The sequence below is a fragment of the Lacerta agilis genome, chromosome 5, assembly GCF_009819535.1.
Source record: "Lacerta agilis isolate rLacAgi1 chromosome 5, rLacAgi1.pri, whole genome shotgun sequence".
NCBI classification, from domain to species: domain Eukaryota; kingdom Metazoa; phylum Chordata; class Lepidosauria; order Squamata; family Lacertidae; genus Lacerta; species Lacerta agilis.
The window spans coordinates 52,537,140-52,552,711 of NC_046316.1; the positions used below are offsets into that span (position 1 = coordinate 52,537,140).

General features: G+C 40.0%; 1 protein-coding gene across 7 annotated transcripts in view; it reads left to right on the forward strand.

Annotated features, from left to right (window-relative positions):
- Nucleotides 1–15,572, forward strand: part of NT5C2 (5'-nucleotidase, cytosolic II) — an 81,696-nt gene that overhangs the window by 31,875 nt on the left and 34,249 nt on the right. For 3 of the 7 annotated variants that reach the window (XM_033149765.1, XM_033149764.1, XM_033149766.1), the window contains exon 4: nucleotides 12,484–12,601. In XM_033149765.1, coding sequence (XP_033005656.1) covers nucleotides 12,484–12,601 — 118 coding nt within the window. Of the gene's footprint in view, nucleotides 1–2,302; nucleotides 2,363–2,453; nucleotides 2,479–12,483; nucleotides 12,602–14,517; nucleotides 14,729–15,572 lie in introns of those variants that run through there. The other 4 variants (XM_033149767.1, XM_033149769.1, XM_033149768.1 and 1 more) reach the window with 4 other exon arrangements.

Genomic DNA, 15,572 nt, shown 5'->3' on the forward strand with positions numbered 1-15,572 from the left:
CAAAGCAATTAATAGTGATAAGTCTTATTTATCCAGCTATTTATGCTGGTTATTGTCATTAAACCTGTGGTGCAAGAAATAATAACTTCCCAGATTGGCTATAAAAATTGTGACTGTTGCAGAAGAGACATTTTTACAGGGTATGGGTGATGCTGCAAATTTTAAATTGGTCAGTGGTCTGCAACAGAATACATGCATTTTTTTCTCATAATCTTTTAGAACTCTGTTAAATAGATTTATGAAAAAAGCATATTTTCTTTTCTTTGTATCTTGCCTTTCTTTTGTCATGGCATGGTATATATATATGTGCTTAGCTTCTGTAAGGCGGTGACCTCACGTACACTCATCGGCTATACTTTGGAATAAATACCTAAATGCATGTGTACTAACATGTGGCAGGTATATAATTAGATTTTTTAGAATCACACAATGGAAAACCTGGAGGTGGAAGAATAGCTGAAGGCTCCTTGTAATCTTTGAAGGACCAGATGTGGGCATAATACTAGATTGTTTCAAACAAAGCAGAACTATCTCTAGAGTTCCCACATCTTGTGCTTGATTGTGACCTTCCCAACTTGGTTAAGAAATATTTTCATCATATCATAGCCAATTCCCGAAAGGTAACGTTAGAAGTATTCAAACCCCAACTCAAAGTTGCTTAATCATTGAACTTTATACTTACAGCAGTCTAAGTGTTACCTAGAGATTCTCTAGTAAATAATTTATTTACTGACATGGAGATTTATTATGGGAATATTGGAATGTAGTTAATATTGCAAAAATGTGGTTCAAAATATAGTTTATAGCTGCATTTTAGTTACAGTAGTTACAGCATATAATCCATTGCATATTTACCAGAAGTAAGTCCCACTGTGTATCAAGAAGTAATGCCAGATATGCATTTCGCAAGCATGAATCTTAATGTCAGGGTTATGGGTTTGAGCCCCATGGCATTGCAGGTGGTTGGACTAGATGACCCTCATGATCTCTTCCAACTCTACAATTCTATGATTCTAACATTGCAGCCCTTTTCAGGTCTACTTAGAAGTAGGTTCCATGGAGTTAATTGGTGCTTACTCCAAGTTAGGTGGCACAAGATTGCAAGTGTTGCTCATTTTCAAGCCATTTGTGCAGATTTGTAGACTTACTAGCTCAGTTGAATCATACCCCATGAGACACAAATCTCATATCTATCTTTCCTGCCTTTACTGTAACATGGATTGATATTTGCCCATTAACAGACCAATCCTTCCTTTTAGAGGTTAAAGAATATGCCTTATAATATACATGACCCCATACCCACATTACATATTCAGGACTCTGGATGGATTATGTGGATGTAAGCCTGTTGCCTCCCCTTCACACTTTACCACTTTGGGGTTGCCAATGTGTAGACCTAATTCAAAAAGTGTAAGGAAAAGGGCTGTCACTCAATGGTAGAGCATCAGCTTTGCTTGCAGAAGGTCCCAGGTTCAATTCCTGGCATCTCTAGGTAGGGCAGGGAGAGATCCTAGTCTGAAACCCTGGAAAGCTGCTGCCAGTCAGTGGTGACAGTACTGAGTTAGATGGACCAATGGCCATATTTGGTATAAAACAGCTCCTCTGTTCTCTTATACTACTTAGAGCTATTAGTTGACACACTCTTTTGGAATATCTTGGTGTATTTCGTTATTATATTGGATGCTCATAGAAATTGTTCAAAAAGTTAGGTTTAAGTTTCAGTATTAATTTAAACACATTTCTTAGGAAATATGTGTTTACATTTTGCATTCAGTATTGATTTAAACACATTTCTTAGGAAATATGTGTTTAAATTTTGTTAGTGTGCCATGTTTACTTCTTACACAATGCTGCTATCCTTGTTACCAGCCTCACTTAAATAGTTATATTTTGGTGGGGAGAGCAAGGAGTACTTAAACATGCCAGTTAAACCATAGCACATGAGTAGATATTTGATACAGAATTTATAATCTAATGTTGTTATTTGTAAGTATTTCTATTGTTGCTAGAATAAGATTTCAAAAGATCAAGATTTTCATCAGAAGTCTAATTTCTGATCCACATTGTACCACTCCGTTCTTATATACAGACAGAACAACCTCTGCCTGATATCTGCAAAATATCCATTTTGAAATATTGATCTAAGAGATTTTTTGTGGATTTGTAGATAATGACAAACCAGGTCTGGTAAACCAGTATTTGGTCTTTCTGAAGCCAATAGCATCAGCAAACGAACACACCATTGTTAGCACAGCACCACTGTTGCAGTTTTAAAGTCAGTTTGATTCTTTCTTTTTGACAGGGGAGTCCAGTGTAACTCCTTCAAGACTGGAGTGACACTCAGCATCTGCATCTGCCTCATGTGAGTTAAAATCTTGGCAGCAGCATTTTGCACTACCTGGAGTGGCTGCAGATTTTTTTTTTATCTTTTTCAGAAAGGCTATAAAAATGGCTACTGTACCGGACTTGGCAGCAAAGGTAACACTAGCATGCATGGGTATTCTATACCTTACAATATAGCTTTCTGTGCAGAGTAGCTTCTCTCGTGACATGCTTATTTCTTAAGGAAACTCAAACTTTTTGTAGGATGAAAGTAATTTTGAATGCAGTACATTTATTTTGGTATTGCAGTTGATTTGAACAAAAATTGTATATGTTGTTGGCAGGTTTCTGTCTTCAAAGCTTTGCCCCATTTGCCAAGGTACACACACACACCACCCCAAACCTGAGAACACAATTTGTTTCCATATGTACATGATTATTTCAGTACATCTCTCAGTAGGCTTACTGTCTTTCAGCTGTATTACACTTGTTTGAAAGTAGTACATTTAGGGTAACTGCACCAATCTAGTTTACGTCACAACAGATTATGCATGGCAACATCTCACTTGCCTGTTGTTGTTGTTGTTGTTGTTGTTGTTGTTGTTGTTGTTGTTGTTGTTGTTGAATAATGCAATACTGTAATTTAATTACTGTAACTAAGGTTTTGCAGTTATTCATTTCACTGTTAATTAGCTATCTCAATAATCAAGCAGTTTGAGAACTGATCATTTATTATCACCAGCGCTTTTTTTCTGGGGGTACGCATACCCCTAAACATTTTGTGAATCTTTGTACTTTTGTCCATTTACAGTTTTTATTTTCCCCGATTTGAACTATAAAATGTTGATTTCCTTGAGTCAAAATGAGAGTACCCCTAAACATTTTTAAGAAAAAAGCACTGATTATCACTCAAATGTACAGTTTACCTGTACATTAGTTATGGATGCTTTTTCCATTATGCTACTATTTTGGCACCCAGTCATTCATACTGGCAGTAATTTGCTTGGTTGGGAGCTCATATTACCTAAATGAGCACTTGTACAGCTTGCAGGAAAATGTCAGGAGCTTGTAGCTCATCCTGATTAATCTAGACTGCTGTACAGAGTGTTGTCAAGTAGGGACATGTGCTCTGTGAATTCCAGCTCCATTCCCAGTTGTCTAATTAAAGGAAAACTTATATTGAACTATGTCACAGTAACCGGAGTGTGATGTTTGTAATCTATTTTCATCTTCTTAGCTTAATGTACACTGCAAATTCATGTTATATGCATGAATAAAAATGCTCACTCAACTGCGTTACTTAAGTGAAGTAGGAAATTTCCCCAATTATGCTTCCTTCTCTTCATTAGTCATATATACAGTATTTGAGTAAATTTTAAAACTTGAGTAATCTAGAGGATGTCAAATATGAAGTACAGTACAAGTTCACAAAGTGGGCTTGAAAGATCACCTTGATGAAACATGGAATGGCTTCTCTTGGACTCAGGAAGAGGTAGGTCTTTTTTTAAAAAAAAAGTTTGCATTTTTTGAGTGAAATAACTCCATAATGTATGTGCAAATTTTATATGGCAAAATTTCAATAAAGAATAGTTCAATTTAAAAAAGGTCAGTTGGTTTGATCATGGTACTGATAATTCCAAGGTTGCAAGTTTGATCCCCGTAGGGGACAGCTAATATTTCTGCATTAAAGGGGGTTGGACTAGATGATCATGAGAGTCCCTTCCAACTCCACAGTTTTATGATTCTGTGAAAGGAGTCGGAGAGCAGATCTCAACACCAGTAATTATTTGCCAGTTATTGGACTGTATTTTAGGTGGATTAGCCTTAGGATTTTAAAAATATATGTATTCTCTTTTAAATCTGCTCCCCCCAGCATGCTGATAACTCCCTCTTGTTTCTCAATAGTCTAGGGGCATTTAGAGGGGTGAGCAGCAGTGAGAGAATGCATTTGCTATCATTTTAATGGGAATATCAACTTATGCCTATAACTTTTTGAGGAGCCAGAAGTTGATGAAATTTGCAGGCATAGTAGCCCCATTTAAGGAGATGAAGCATGCCAAATTTCAGTAAAATAGGTGCTTTCAGTTTGTTTCAAAGGGTTGCCAAACCGGCTTCATGGACAATTTGCATTGATATGACATACTTTGTAGATGCGATCCAATATAAGTTTCTTTTAAAAATCTCAGAAAGCTAAGTGAGTAAGTTGTTGTTGTTTAGTCGTGTCCGACTCTTCGTGACCCCATGGACCAGAGCACGCCAGGCACTCCTGTCTTCCACTGCCTCCCACAGTTTGCTCAAACTCATGTTGGTAGTTTCGAGAACACTGTCCAACCATCTCGTCTTCTATCGTCCCCTTCTTCTGGTGCCCTCAATCTTTCCCAGCATCAGGGTCTTTTCCAAGTAGTCTTCTCTTCTCATGAGGTGGCCAAAGTATTGGAGCCTCAGCTTAAGGATCTGTCCTTCCACTGAGCATTCAGGGCTGATTTCCTTCAGAATGGATAGGTTTGATCTTCTTGCAGTCCATTGGACTTTCAAGAGTCTCCTCCAGCACCATAATTCAAAAGCATCAATTCTTTGGCATTCAGCCTTCTTGATGGTCCAGCTCTCACTTCCATACATCACTACTGGGAAAACCATAGCTTTAACTATACAGACCTTTGTCGGCAAGGTGATGTCTCTGCTTTTTAAGATGCTGTTTAGGTTTGTCATTGCTTTTCTCCCAAGCAGGCGTATTTTATTTTTGTGACTGCTGTCACCATCTGCAGTGATCATGGAGCCCAAGAAAGTAAAATCTCTCACTGTCTCCATTTCTGCCCCTTCTATTTGCCAGGAGGTGATGGGACCAGTGGCCATGATCTTTAGTTTTTTTTATGTTGAGCTTCAGACCATATTTTGCACTCTCCTCTTTCACCTTCATTAAAAGGTTCTTTAATTCTTCCACACTTTCTGCCATCAAGGTTGTGTCATCTGCATATCTGAGGTTGTTGATATTTCTTCTGGCAATCTTAATTCCAGTTTGGGATTCATCCATTCCTGCCTTTCACATGATGAATTCTGCATATAAGTTAAATAAGCAGGGAGACAATATACAGCCTTGTCGTACTTCTTTTCCAATTTTGAACCAATCAGTTGTTCCATATCCAGTTCTAACTGTAGTTTCTTGTCCCACATAGAGATTTCTCAGGAGACAGATGAGGTGATCAGGCACTCCCATTTCTTTAAGAACCTGCCATAATTTGCTGTGGTCAACGCAGTAAAATGCTTTTGCGTAGTCAATGAAACAGAAGTAGATGTTTTTCTGGATCTCTCTTCCAGCGTCATAACTTTTATATCCCTGTTGTCTTTGCCCATGGAGTTTTCTTGTCAGGGATACTGGAGTGCTTGCCGGTTCCTGCTCCAGGTGGATCACATTTAGTCAAAACTCTCCACTATGACCTGTCCATCTTGGGTGGCCCTGTATAGCATAGCTCATAGCTTCTCTCAGTTGTTCAAGCCCCTTTGCCACGACAAGGCAGTGATCCATGAAGGAGAAGTGAGTAAGTTAGTGAGTTACAATGGATTAAATAAGAGTATTTGAGGCTTTTAAATTGGTTTCCTTTTCAAAATTGGCACTGGAGTTTCTGTGAAAAGTTAATTAGGACAGAAGTAGATATATGGACATGGGACAGAGGTAGGTCTTGAACATCCAGCGTTTCAAGTAAGCACCAAGCTCTAATGCACAAGAGTAAGGTGGGACATATGTGCACAATTATTGGTATCAGCCACTGTCACCTTATCAGAGAGGTGGTCTAAGTATTTCTGGAGATAGAGAAACAGAGGGTTGTATGTTTACTAGGCACAGTGGCTAGATCACTGTGCAGGAGTAGAGCACTCACTGCAACATCAGGGTTGAGATACTGCACGGAAAAGAGTACAGGCAAGCAGTGACAACAAGATGCAGCAGGAGTGCCAGATATGCCTGTGATTTGACATTCCCAGTATACAGGTATACAAGAAATTTGTTGTTGTTGTTTTTAAAAATCTCATGGTTGCCTCAACAGTTTGAAAGCCACTGTTTTAATGGGGGAAGGGAATGCTGGGGGGGAATTCAAGCATTTAGGGGAGTGTTTTTGCAGTTGTAGTCTGCTTTTCATGGCACTTTCTTAAGAGTGCTCATTTCTTGTCCAGCCAGAATAATCTTTTCTCTTCTGACATTGTTAATAGTTGTTTAATTGCTGTTTATTCAGTTACAAGATTTCTTGGTATTTTTGAGCGTTCAGCTTATTCTACCTACCTAAAGCTCATACATGCTCTTAATCTATTCAAATCAATGTGTCTTTTCTATTGTGATACAAAATAACTGTTGGTTTTACGTTGCAGTCATTTTCTCATTATTTTTTTTGAAACAGTGATTATTCTAGGCTGTGTAATTATAGGTGTCTTTCTAGGATCCTCTTTAGAATATGTATTTTGAATATTAGACTAATGAGTCAGCAAGTCTGTGCTAAGTAGCCATGCCCCTGTTATTACATATGTCAGTTAACACAGTAAATTAATGTAACCCACGAGTAAAGTGCAAATGTCTACAGAAGCAGCCTTCATGCAAACAGTTGTATGTGCAAATGTTTCTTTGTGACCTGGAACCCAGCACAACTTGGGGCTCCAGGTTTCATCAAAGTCTCTACATGTACAGATGTACACAGACAGACTCCTTCCATACAGATATGCTATGTGTGGGTGCCAGGTGAAAGTTAGCTGACATGTGCAATGCAGGTGTGACCCTACTCAAACTTTAATCTCTGTGTAAATGTCTGAATAGGGCTATGGTTTCATGAGTCTTCAGGTGAAATGACTTTAAAGGTGCTTTTAGTCTGTGAAACAAATCAGTGCCTTGGACAACAGGCCATGCTGGAGTCTTTGGGATCCCTGTTTTTTTTTGGGGGGGGGGCTCTATCTGAAGGAGACACTAGGAAGTTCATAGTAGTGGGTCAAGGCCTTTTCTCCCAATTTCTTTCCTTGACTGGGTAAGGTGGAAGAATGCTAACCAACTTCCATATAATAAATACAGTGTTGGTGGCTATGTGGTTATTACTTTTGGTGACTGACAATACTGAGAGTCAGTGCCTTTTCTGTGCTTCCTTGTTAAGCCTTCATGGACCCATGGAGGGGTGGGGGCTCCTTTTCCTGCATCAGCTAAGATTCCTGCCTTGCAGGAGATTGGACTAGATGGCCATCAGGGTCTCTTCCGTCAAGGTAGATTTGTTATTTCTTGTCAGCATGTGCAGGCTTGTCTTTTTTGAATCCTCAGTGCATGCAGCATGTGCATCAGGCATCCATTATTAGTAAAAAGCTGTGCATGCAGTAAGAGATCCTTACTTCCCACATGTTGCCTCAACATAATTAAAGGCTTCCCACATAGGGTTCTGAAAATAGTTAAATGGAGGTTGCTTTGTGTCCAACATTGTCTGTTGAGGGTGCAGCATATTCCTTCCATATTATTTTCATAACTTTTACACCAATGACTTATTTACACACGTCCAATTTACATGTGATTGCTCACAAGCACATTGCGCTGAACCCAGAAGTGAACCAAAATGTCACCAAAAGGGTGGAATGGGATGCTTTATGCGGGTCCTGCTGACATGCGAAGGGGGTCTGGAACATATTTCCCACGCAAAATGAGGATTGCCTGTTTTACCTTCAGCTACAAGGAAGAAATAATAGGGTTTCTCCTCTTGAAAACTAGCAGAGCTGTGTGTTATGCATGTCTGCAGTCTCCTTTTGTCTGTAACAGAGACTGCTGTTCCTTAACACTCTCAATAGCAAGGGTAGTTACATGACAGCTGCCCACATTACTAGAGGCCATATTCAGCCTTCCTTGTCCATTGATGCAAGGACCCTTGCACCAGCAGAAGACAGAGTTTAAAGGTAATCTAATGCAACACTGACACTAGCGGAAAATTGTTACACAACAGTGGATTCTTGTTGTGCATTCTGTTGCACAACAGCTTATTATTGTTGTGCAATCCATTGTACAACAGTCTTTGGTTATCTACCTGTGTTTTGTTAGATACTTAGTACTACATTGTGACAATAATTTCATAGTACATTGGAAACAACTTTAGGATTGGATTATGAATTAACACTTTCCATTCATTAAACAGGATGGCTTCATAATGGCAATAAATTGCAAATGATCAGTAATTTGACTAAATCTTAGGTAAGGTGCAGATGTTTATATGGAATGAAGTATACCAGTAATTGGATAGTCATGTATGTTGCAAAGAAAGACCAAGGCGTAATAGTGAATCACATGTGGAACTGAACTACTGAAGGTATTTGGAATAAGACAAATGCACTATATGTATTTCTAATGTAAGCTTTAAATTGTGCTGTTTTCAGTGGATCTTTCCCAAAGTTCTAAATGCAGGGGTGGAGGCAGGAAGAAAAAAAGGGGACTTGTGTCTGTAGTAAATTATTTTGGGAGGTTTGAGGCTGGGGGTGCGGGAAGGGTGTCTTTGTATGTAACAGTGTGTGACAGTTTTAGTCCTTTGGTGACAGATTGGGGAGAAGAGAGAGTTGGAACTGAGGATGGGGCAAGTGGAATTGGGGGTAAAGGTGGCATTCAGAGGAATAAGGAAATGTACGGGCAGTAGGGAGGAAGGTAGGGTGTGAGAGAGAGAGAGAGAGAGTGAAAGAGACAGAGAAAGAGACAGAGTGTGTGTTTTAGGCAGTGGCAATAGCAGAAAAAAATTATGGGGACAGGAGGGGCAAAGTATATTTCCGGGTGGGCAAGTTGTGTCCTACATGTTAAGATACCGGAAAGAAAGATAACAGTTTATGTTAAAGAGAGGAGTCCAGGATTGGGTGGGAAGTAGAGGGAGGGAGAAAATTGTTTGGGGGAAGTCTTTTCCCCACTGACCCCTCTGGCTCTGCTCATGGTTTTAAGGATCTGGTAATTAGGCAGATGGAAGCAAATTGGGTTGAAGGGGTCATTTTCAGTGTTGTGGAGGAGCAAGAGGATTGGGAGAAAAGAAGGGAATGCCAGTGTCCCTCTCTTCTCACCATACTCATTTTTCTCCCTCTTCAATTACTCAGCAGACTCATATGGGAGAGATAAAGGATGTGGAGCCCCCACGTATTACACAGTACTCCCACAATCTACCATGTGTTGTCTTCGACATGAAATTCCAGATTCATTGTAGTAATTTAGAACAGATGTTTTATTAACAAGCAAACACCCAGATAATGTAGAACATCCATCGACTGAACTTAACTTTCTCTAACTGAACAAGCTAACGGGCACTAACATTAAAGAGACAGTAACATATATCATCCTAGGGGGTGTGTGCAAAGGGGTCTGTAGAATAGAAGAAAGGAGGAGACATGGAAATGGGTGTAGTCTGTATGCAAAGGACAGTTGGAAAAAGGTCGGTAGGAAAAAGGGGGTTAGGGTGCTAATGGAGTGTGTGCAAAAGTAGTTGCAAATAGGGAATAGGAGGCATAGATATGGGGGTGAAGATGAAAGGGGGCACACAAGGGATTGCAGCATTGGATCAGATGATGGCTTCATAATTAGAAGGTGAAGAGGGTGCTTAGTAGCTGCAGGTTACCATAAGGGTGGTCTGTGTGCAAGGTGGGTTGGGGGAGGCATGGGGTTGAAGGTGAATCAAGGGTGCAGATCTGCAGAACAGAAGAAAACTGGCCAAAAATAGGGTTGGGAAGGCAAAAAGTTTAGTAGTTGCATAGAGTGGGAAGAGGAAGCGCTAGAGGGAAGTGCTAATGTGGGGTGAGTGGGGGGACATAACTTCCTAAGTCAGGTAACACAGGAATTAATAGTATCACTTTGTTTAGTATTAGTTAAGCTTCAGAGGACTTATGTCCAGTTTAGGGCATTAAGGCTGTCATACCCAATGGAATATTCGCTTTTAACAGCAGGCCCTTGGACAAAATCTCAAGATGAATCTTAATGTTCCCTTAGCAGAATCGCTTGCCATGTGGCATAGTAAGACTGCTGTTTACAAAATCCAAGCCCAACCCCACTCTTGAGTACCGGTATGTTGAACTAGCTGCATGTTCTTTGGATCCTGGGCTTTGCCTTAAGAAAGTTCTAGCCACTCTGGATTCTGGCAATATATAGAGTGCATGATAACTGAAGAACAATTAGAAGATGTTAGGACTAATAAGGAAAAGATTTAAAGGAAGATAAATTATTTAAATTTATAAAATGCTACCATTAAGATGATGGAAGAGACCAATCTTTTGTGATTGAGAATAGAATAAAAGGCAGTGGATTACAAAGTATTTTATATGAATTATCATTTCAATGTGTTTTTCATAGAGTAAAAGTTCTCTGGACTATGACATAACTTAATATTTTTGTGCAGGATAGTTAAATCAGCAAAGTTTTATTAACATTTTTTATTTACAAGCTAACCTGATAGCTGGCCTTTAGCAAAAGGCAACTTAAATTACTATATTAAACACCTCCTGACTAGATGCTGGATCTAAAATTAGGATTCATAATTGCTTTCTGACTTTCACCAGTGGCAGTAAATTTCATGCTCTTTTGATGTCTGTATGTAGAGGTGAAATAAGGTGAGTGTGTTAATGCTGTTGGGAATATATTTCCCCTGAGGCACTAACTAATGCTTTATTTGATGCATTCTGTCACTGAAATATGAACTGTATTTCCACTCTACAGAGTACTCCTGGTAGAATTAAATTTTAAAATCACTGGGTGGAATTCAACATCATGCTATTTTAAATGTTCCACTTGCGCAAGCCTATCAGCTTGCCAGATGGAACAACCCTCCCGGGCACACTGTTCTGGGGGTTCTTCTGATACCCCCCCAAGCCAATTTCAGGGGGAGAAAGGGGGAAACCCTGCTGTGCAAGCAGAAGCCTTTCTGCTGATGGGGTTTGTTCGGTGAATCCTGCCAGCTATGTCTGTCAAAGGTCATGCTTGCCTATCATACTAAGTCAATGGTTCCCAATTAGCTAATTACTGAGGACCCCATTACTGCAAAGCAATTTTTTGAACAAAATGATATCTGGTTTTCAGCGTCATGATATATCAGCAGCTAAACATTGCAATATTCCTATATATTGCAATGTCTGAAATTGGATATCGGGCATGGGGATGAGGGAATGAGCAGTCACAGAGATCAGGTGGGTGGGTGGGAAGAGAGGAAGTGAGTCACCTCCTCCACATGGTTTGAGTGAGAGGGGATGGGGATGGGAGATGCATGTCCACTATGGTTGCTGCTGCTTTCCTGCTGACTGAGAAAAGCTGCTCTGCCTCAGTGCCAGGGGAAGGTAGTGCCACGGTGCCTTGAAATGAGGGCGATCAGCTGCCCTGGTCTCCCTCAGCGTGAGGAGAAGGCAGCGCTTCACAATCGCCTGCCCTGTTCTCCCTTTATTTTGCTATGTATCGCCGGCTCAAAATAGTTGTTGCAGTATGATTTCAAAATCGATTTTGGCCAATATATATTTAAAATCTCAGTGTGTTAAAACAGACCATAAAATTTGTGATATTACCATGCAAAATGACAAAAAAATGTTTTTTTTTGGGGGGGGGGGAGTCAAGGGATGGGGACATGGATCCTGGGTGTGTTCTGCGGACCCGTAATTGGGACCCACTGCTCTAAGCCAAACCAAAGTGCAAATGTGCTGGCTCCTGAGGAGGAAATCTTGCAGTTTTGCTTTCCCCCAGGCATCATAGGTTAGTGCAGTAGCTTAGCATGTATCCAAAACAAGGATTTTGGTAAAGGTTTCTGCATAACTCCAGTCTGTAGCCAAGATTTGTCCTATGGTTATAGGTTGTCATTAAAGAGGAGGTAATGTAACCATGTTTCTGGATTCAGATGAACACACCAAGCCAAACTTTAGCTTAGCTGCTGTCCGTCCCACATTGGCCTAAAATACCCAAAGAAGGCAAAGCAGGTGTGAAGTCCTAGCTCTGAACCAGCATGTTTGCAAAGTCCCAGTATGTCATACTCTGGCTAGCTGTGAGATGTGAACCAGACCAGTGTTAAATACCACTCTCATTGTTTGTCTGCTGAATTGTACATTAAACCAGAGGAGAATGGCAAAGTTAATATACATTTTCTGCCTTGCTTAGATAGGATGTGTGTGTTGCTTGTGTTTTCTAACCAAAATCTTCTTCACATCTTCTCACAGTATATAAATCTCCAGAGTATGAATCCCTTGGATTTGACTTGACAGTTGAACGGCTAGTATCAATTGGATACCCTCAAGAGCTGCTTAGTTTTGTCTATGATCCTACATTCCCTACCAGGTAAATAATTGCAACCTACAAAAATATGTATATGCCACTTACTGGTTTGTTTGTTTTTAAAGTGTCCTATTTTTAGCATGCTGTTGTTCTGTAATACATAAGCAAATTTAATTGCACGAGGTTTTTGCTAGTTGAAGTGGATTTGTCAGCAGAGAATTTTTCTTGAGACCCAGTGGCAAATGTATTGGAAGTGAAATGCATACCAGGAAAACCTGAACATAGTTTGAAACTGGGGGAAACAACACCTAATTTATGCAAACATGAATTTCAATTTAATTCTAGGCTGCTTAAAAAGTCTTGCATGAAGCTACTTGAGACAGAATATTTGTAGATATGTATAAAATATGTAAGGCTTGGCAGATTTTCTTTAGGCAGTTCCTTATATGTACCAAGATTTTCCTGTGTTTCTGCCCACAGGGCCGCACATCTTCACATTTATGTTAGAGGTAGCTCCTAAGTTCCTCTTGAGTTTTGGGAGAAGCACACTTGCCAACCCTGGGATTCTTTTTAAAAGGAAGCCCACAGAAGTTGTGATGCATGTGTGGAGCTTTCCACACTTCTGTCTTGCATTCTGGCCAGTTTTTGCAACAGAAGCATTGTTGAAACATGCCAGTGAGTTTAGCAAAAGCTGAAAGGAATGCAAATCTATTTATGGAGTGATGTAGAAAAAAGTCAACAAATTTTGGCACCTTTAGTAGGCCCAATTCACATGTTTACTTTTGAGAAGGCCATTTGAAGTGATCTTTGCAAGGTGTTTTCAAAAAATTAAGCAACAGAGAAATTCATTCACAGTTCATTCTGTAACAGCACAAAATTAGCATGTGAATTGAGCTTTAGTAAGTGGGCCATTAAGGAACGAAATGGCAAGCCCATTATGCTGATACATACACAAAATTTGTTGTATATTTTTGTTTTATCGAGTCATTGCAAATGCTCTTGAAAATTATTTGTGGTACAGTAGAATGTGGGCAAGGGTTGGGAAAAAGTGACCTAGGCTCATTGTGAAGCACTGGCACTACTATGTCACCACCTTGGACAGCTTAGGCTGTCTTCACTGATGAACATGCTTAGAGCTGTGTATGTTTGCCCTTCCAAAACAGGCTAATAAATCTTGGTACAGGCAAGCAGAGTCACTTTGAAGCTTGTTCTAAATCTACTTGGGTTTCTCCTTACTTGTAAGGGCATTTGCTGACTTTAGAACAAAAATATTAGCACAACATTTTATTTAACTACTCACACAGCAAAGTGCATGGAATGAGTGGGCTGAGAGAGGAGGGATAGATTGCGCTATCCCTTTCCTGCCATCTTGATCTGCTTCCATGCTGCTTCCTTCCTCCTTGGCCAGCATTGAAACCAAGTAATCTGGCAGGGAGTGAGAACAAGTTATCTATCACTTCTCTGTTAGTTCGTTGTGCTTCTGTGCTGGATGTGCAGAAGGTGAAGCTGCTTGCATAGAAACAGTATGTGCTGGACATGATAGGAGAGCGCAATTCATTCTTTCACTATCAGGCTTCTGTGCATCTGGAATGGATGCACAGCAGGAAAAAAAATCCTTCTGCATGTTCAGCACAGAAATCAGGTATGCTGGAAGTAGTGAGAGATTGATCCATTGCCCTTTTTTTCAGTCCACTGTGCTGAACATACAGAAGAAAAAGCATTTTCCTGCACTCTCAACATAGAAACTAATCAGGTTAGCAGAGTAGCCAGGGATCATTCCATTTCTCATCCACCAGCCTGCTGTATTTCTTGCCAGCAACAGTTTTTACTGATAAGAAAAGCTGGTGAAAGGGAAACCACCCCCTCTTAGGAATATAAACTTTTATAAGCTAGTAACTTTTGGAAATTTATGAACAAGGTTGTATTAGCATTTGAGGTTTCTTGGTATGGCTGTTGCTTCCTTGCTGTCTCACATTCAGGGCCAAACTACACACTGCTGCAGACATGGGCCAACCGCCAAAAACTGTCTCCCTGAATCATGTTCTCACCTCTCTCCTCTGAATGTGCAGTTTCACTTACCTGAAAGTGAAACTAACAATGCCATGCATTTCCTCTCTGCTGTGCCAAGCAGCAGCTAGTGATGTGGAGTGGGGGCAGAGAAGCACACCATGTGACAATGTCACATTGTGGGTAAGTGGAAAAAAAACTATAAAGAAATGGGAGAGAGGGAAAAATGTGACATGGAAAGCTCTTTCTAAGGAGGTACCCACTGTGCAAACTTGGTAGATGGGCAACTTTCCTCAAGGGAAAAGAGAAGTGGTGACTGAAAGTCTTAACTGCCACTTACTCACTGGCAAGAGGATTGCTTGGAGCCAAACAAAATAATCCCTATGTGAAAAGGGTGGTGATGTCTTAAGGTGTTAGAGGCATGAGTGATGAACTCTTCCTCCATCTGCCATTTTGTTCCAGCAGTCATTCTCCCCAAACCCTTTTCATATAGCTTAGCTGAGAAGTTCTACATTCCTCATCTCCTACATTCCACACCTCCTTTCCATGCAGTTAGGACATTTACACACAGAGAACTGCCTTAGTTATGTTTAATTTTTCCTATTTACTGTAGCGAAAGCACATCTGGTGTCAACTAACCTTTTATAAAGTTTAGTCCAAAAGGTTTTAGTCCTTTAAAGGAATAGTAATAAATATATAACAATTGTATAGTGCTTTTGTGAGTTCACAGTGCTTCACACACATTCTCTGAGTAGTCTTCCAACAAGCAGGTAGGGTGGACAATCTGATGTTGAGGTGGTACTTAGTTTTAAACAAGACAAGTCTGATTTGACAGAATTTTTTGTCTGGTGAGACTTCTATCAGCTCCAGTTATGTAGTTACTCTTCTTGGTCAGTTGGGTAGGTGGGAGAACTAAGGTTTTTATTTTTATTTTATTTTTTAAGCTATGCACCTGTGCCTGCTGATTGTGTAATTCAGCTTTTTTGTTAAGATAAATGAGCTAATGATAAGAAAAGAGATCAATTGT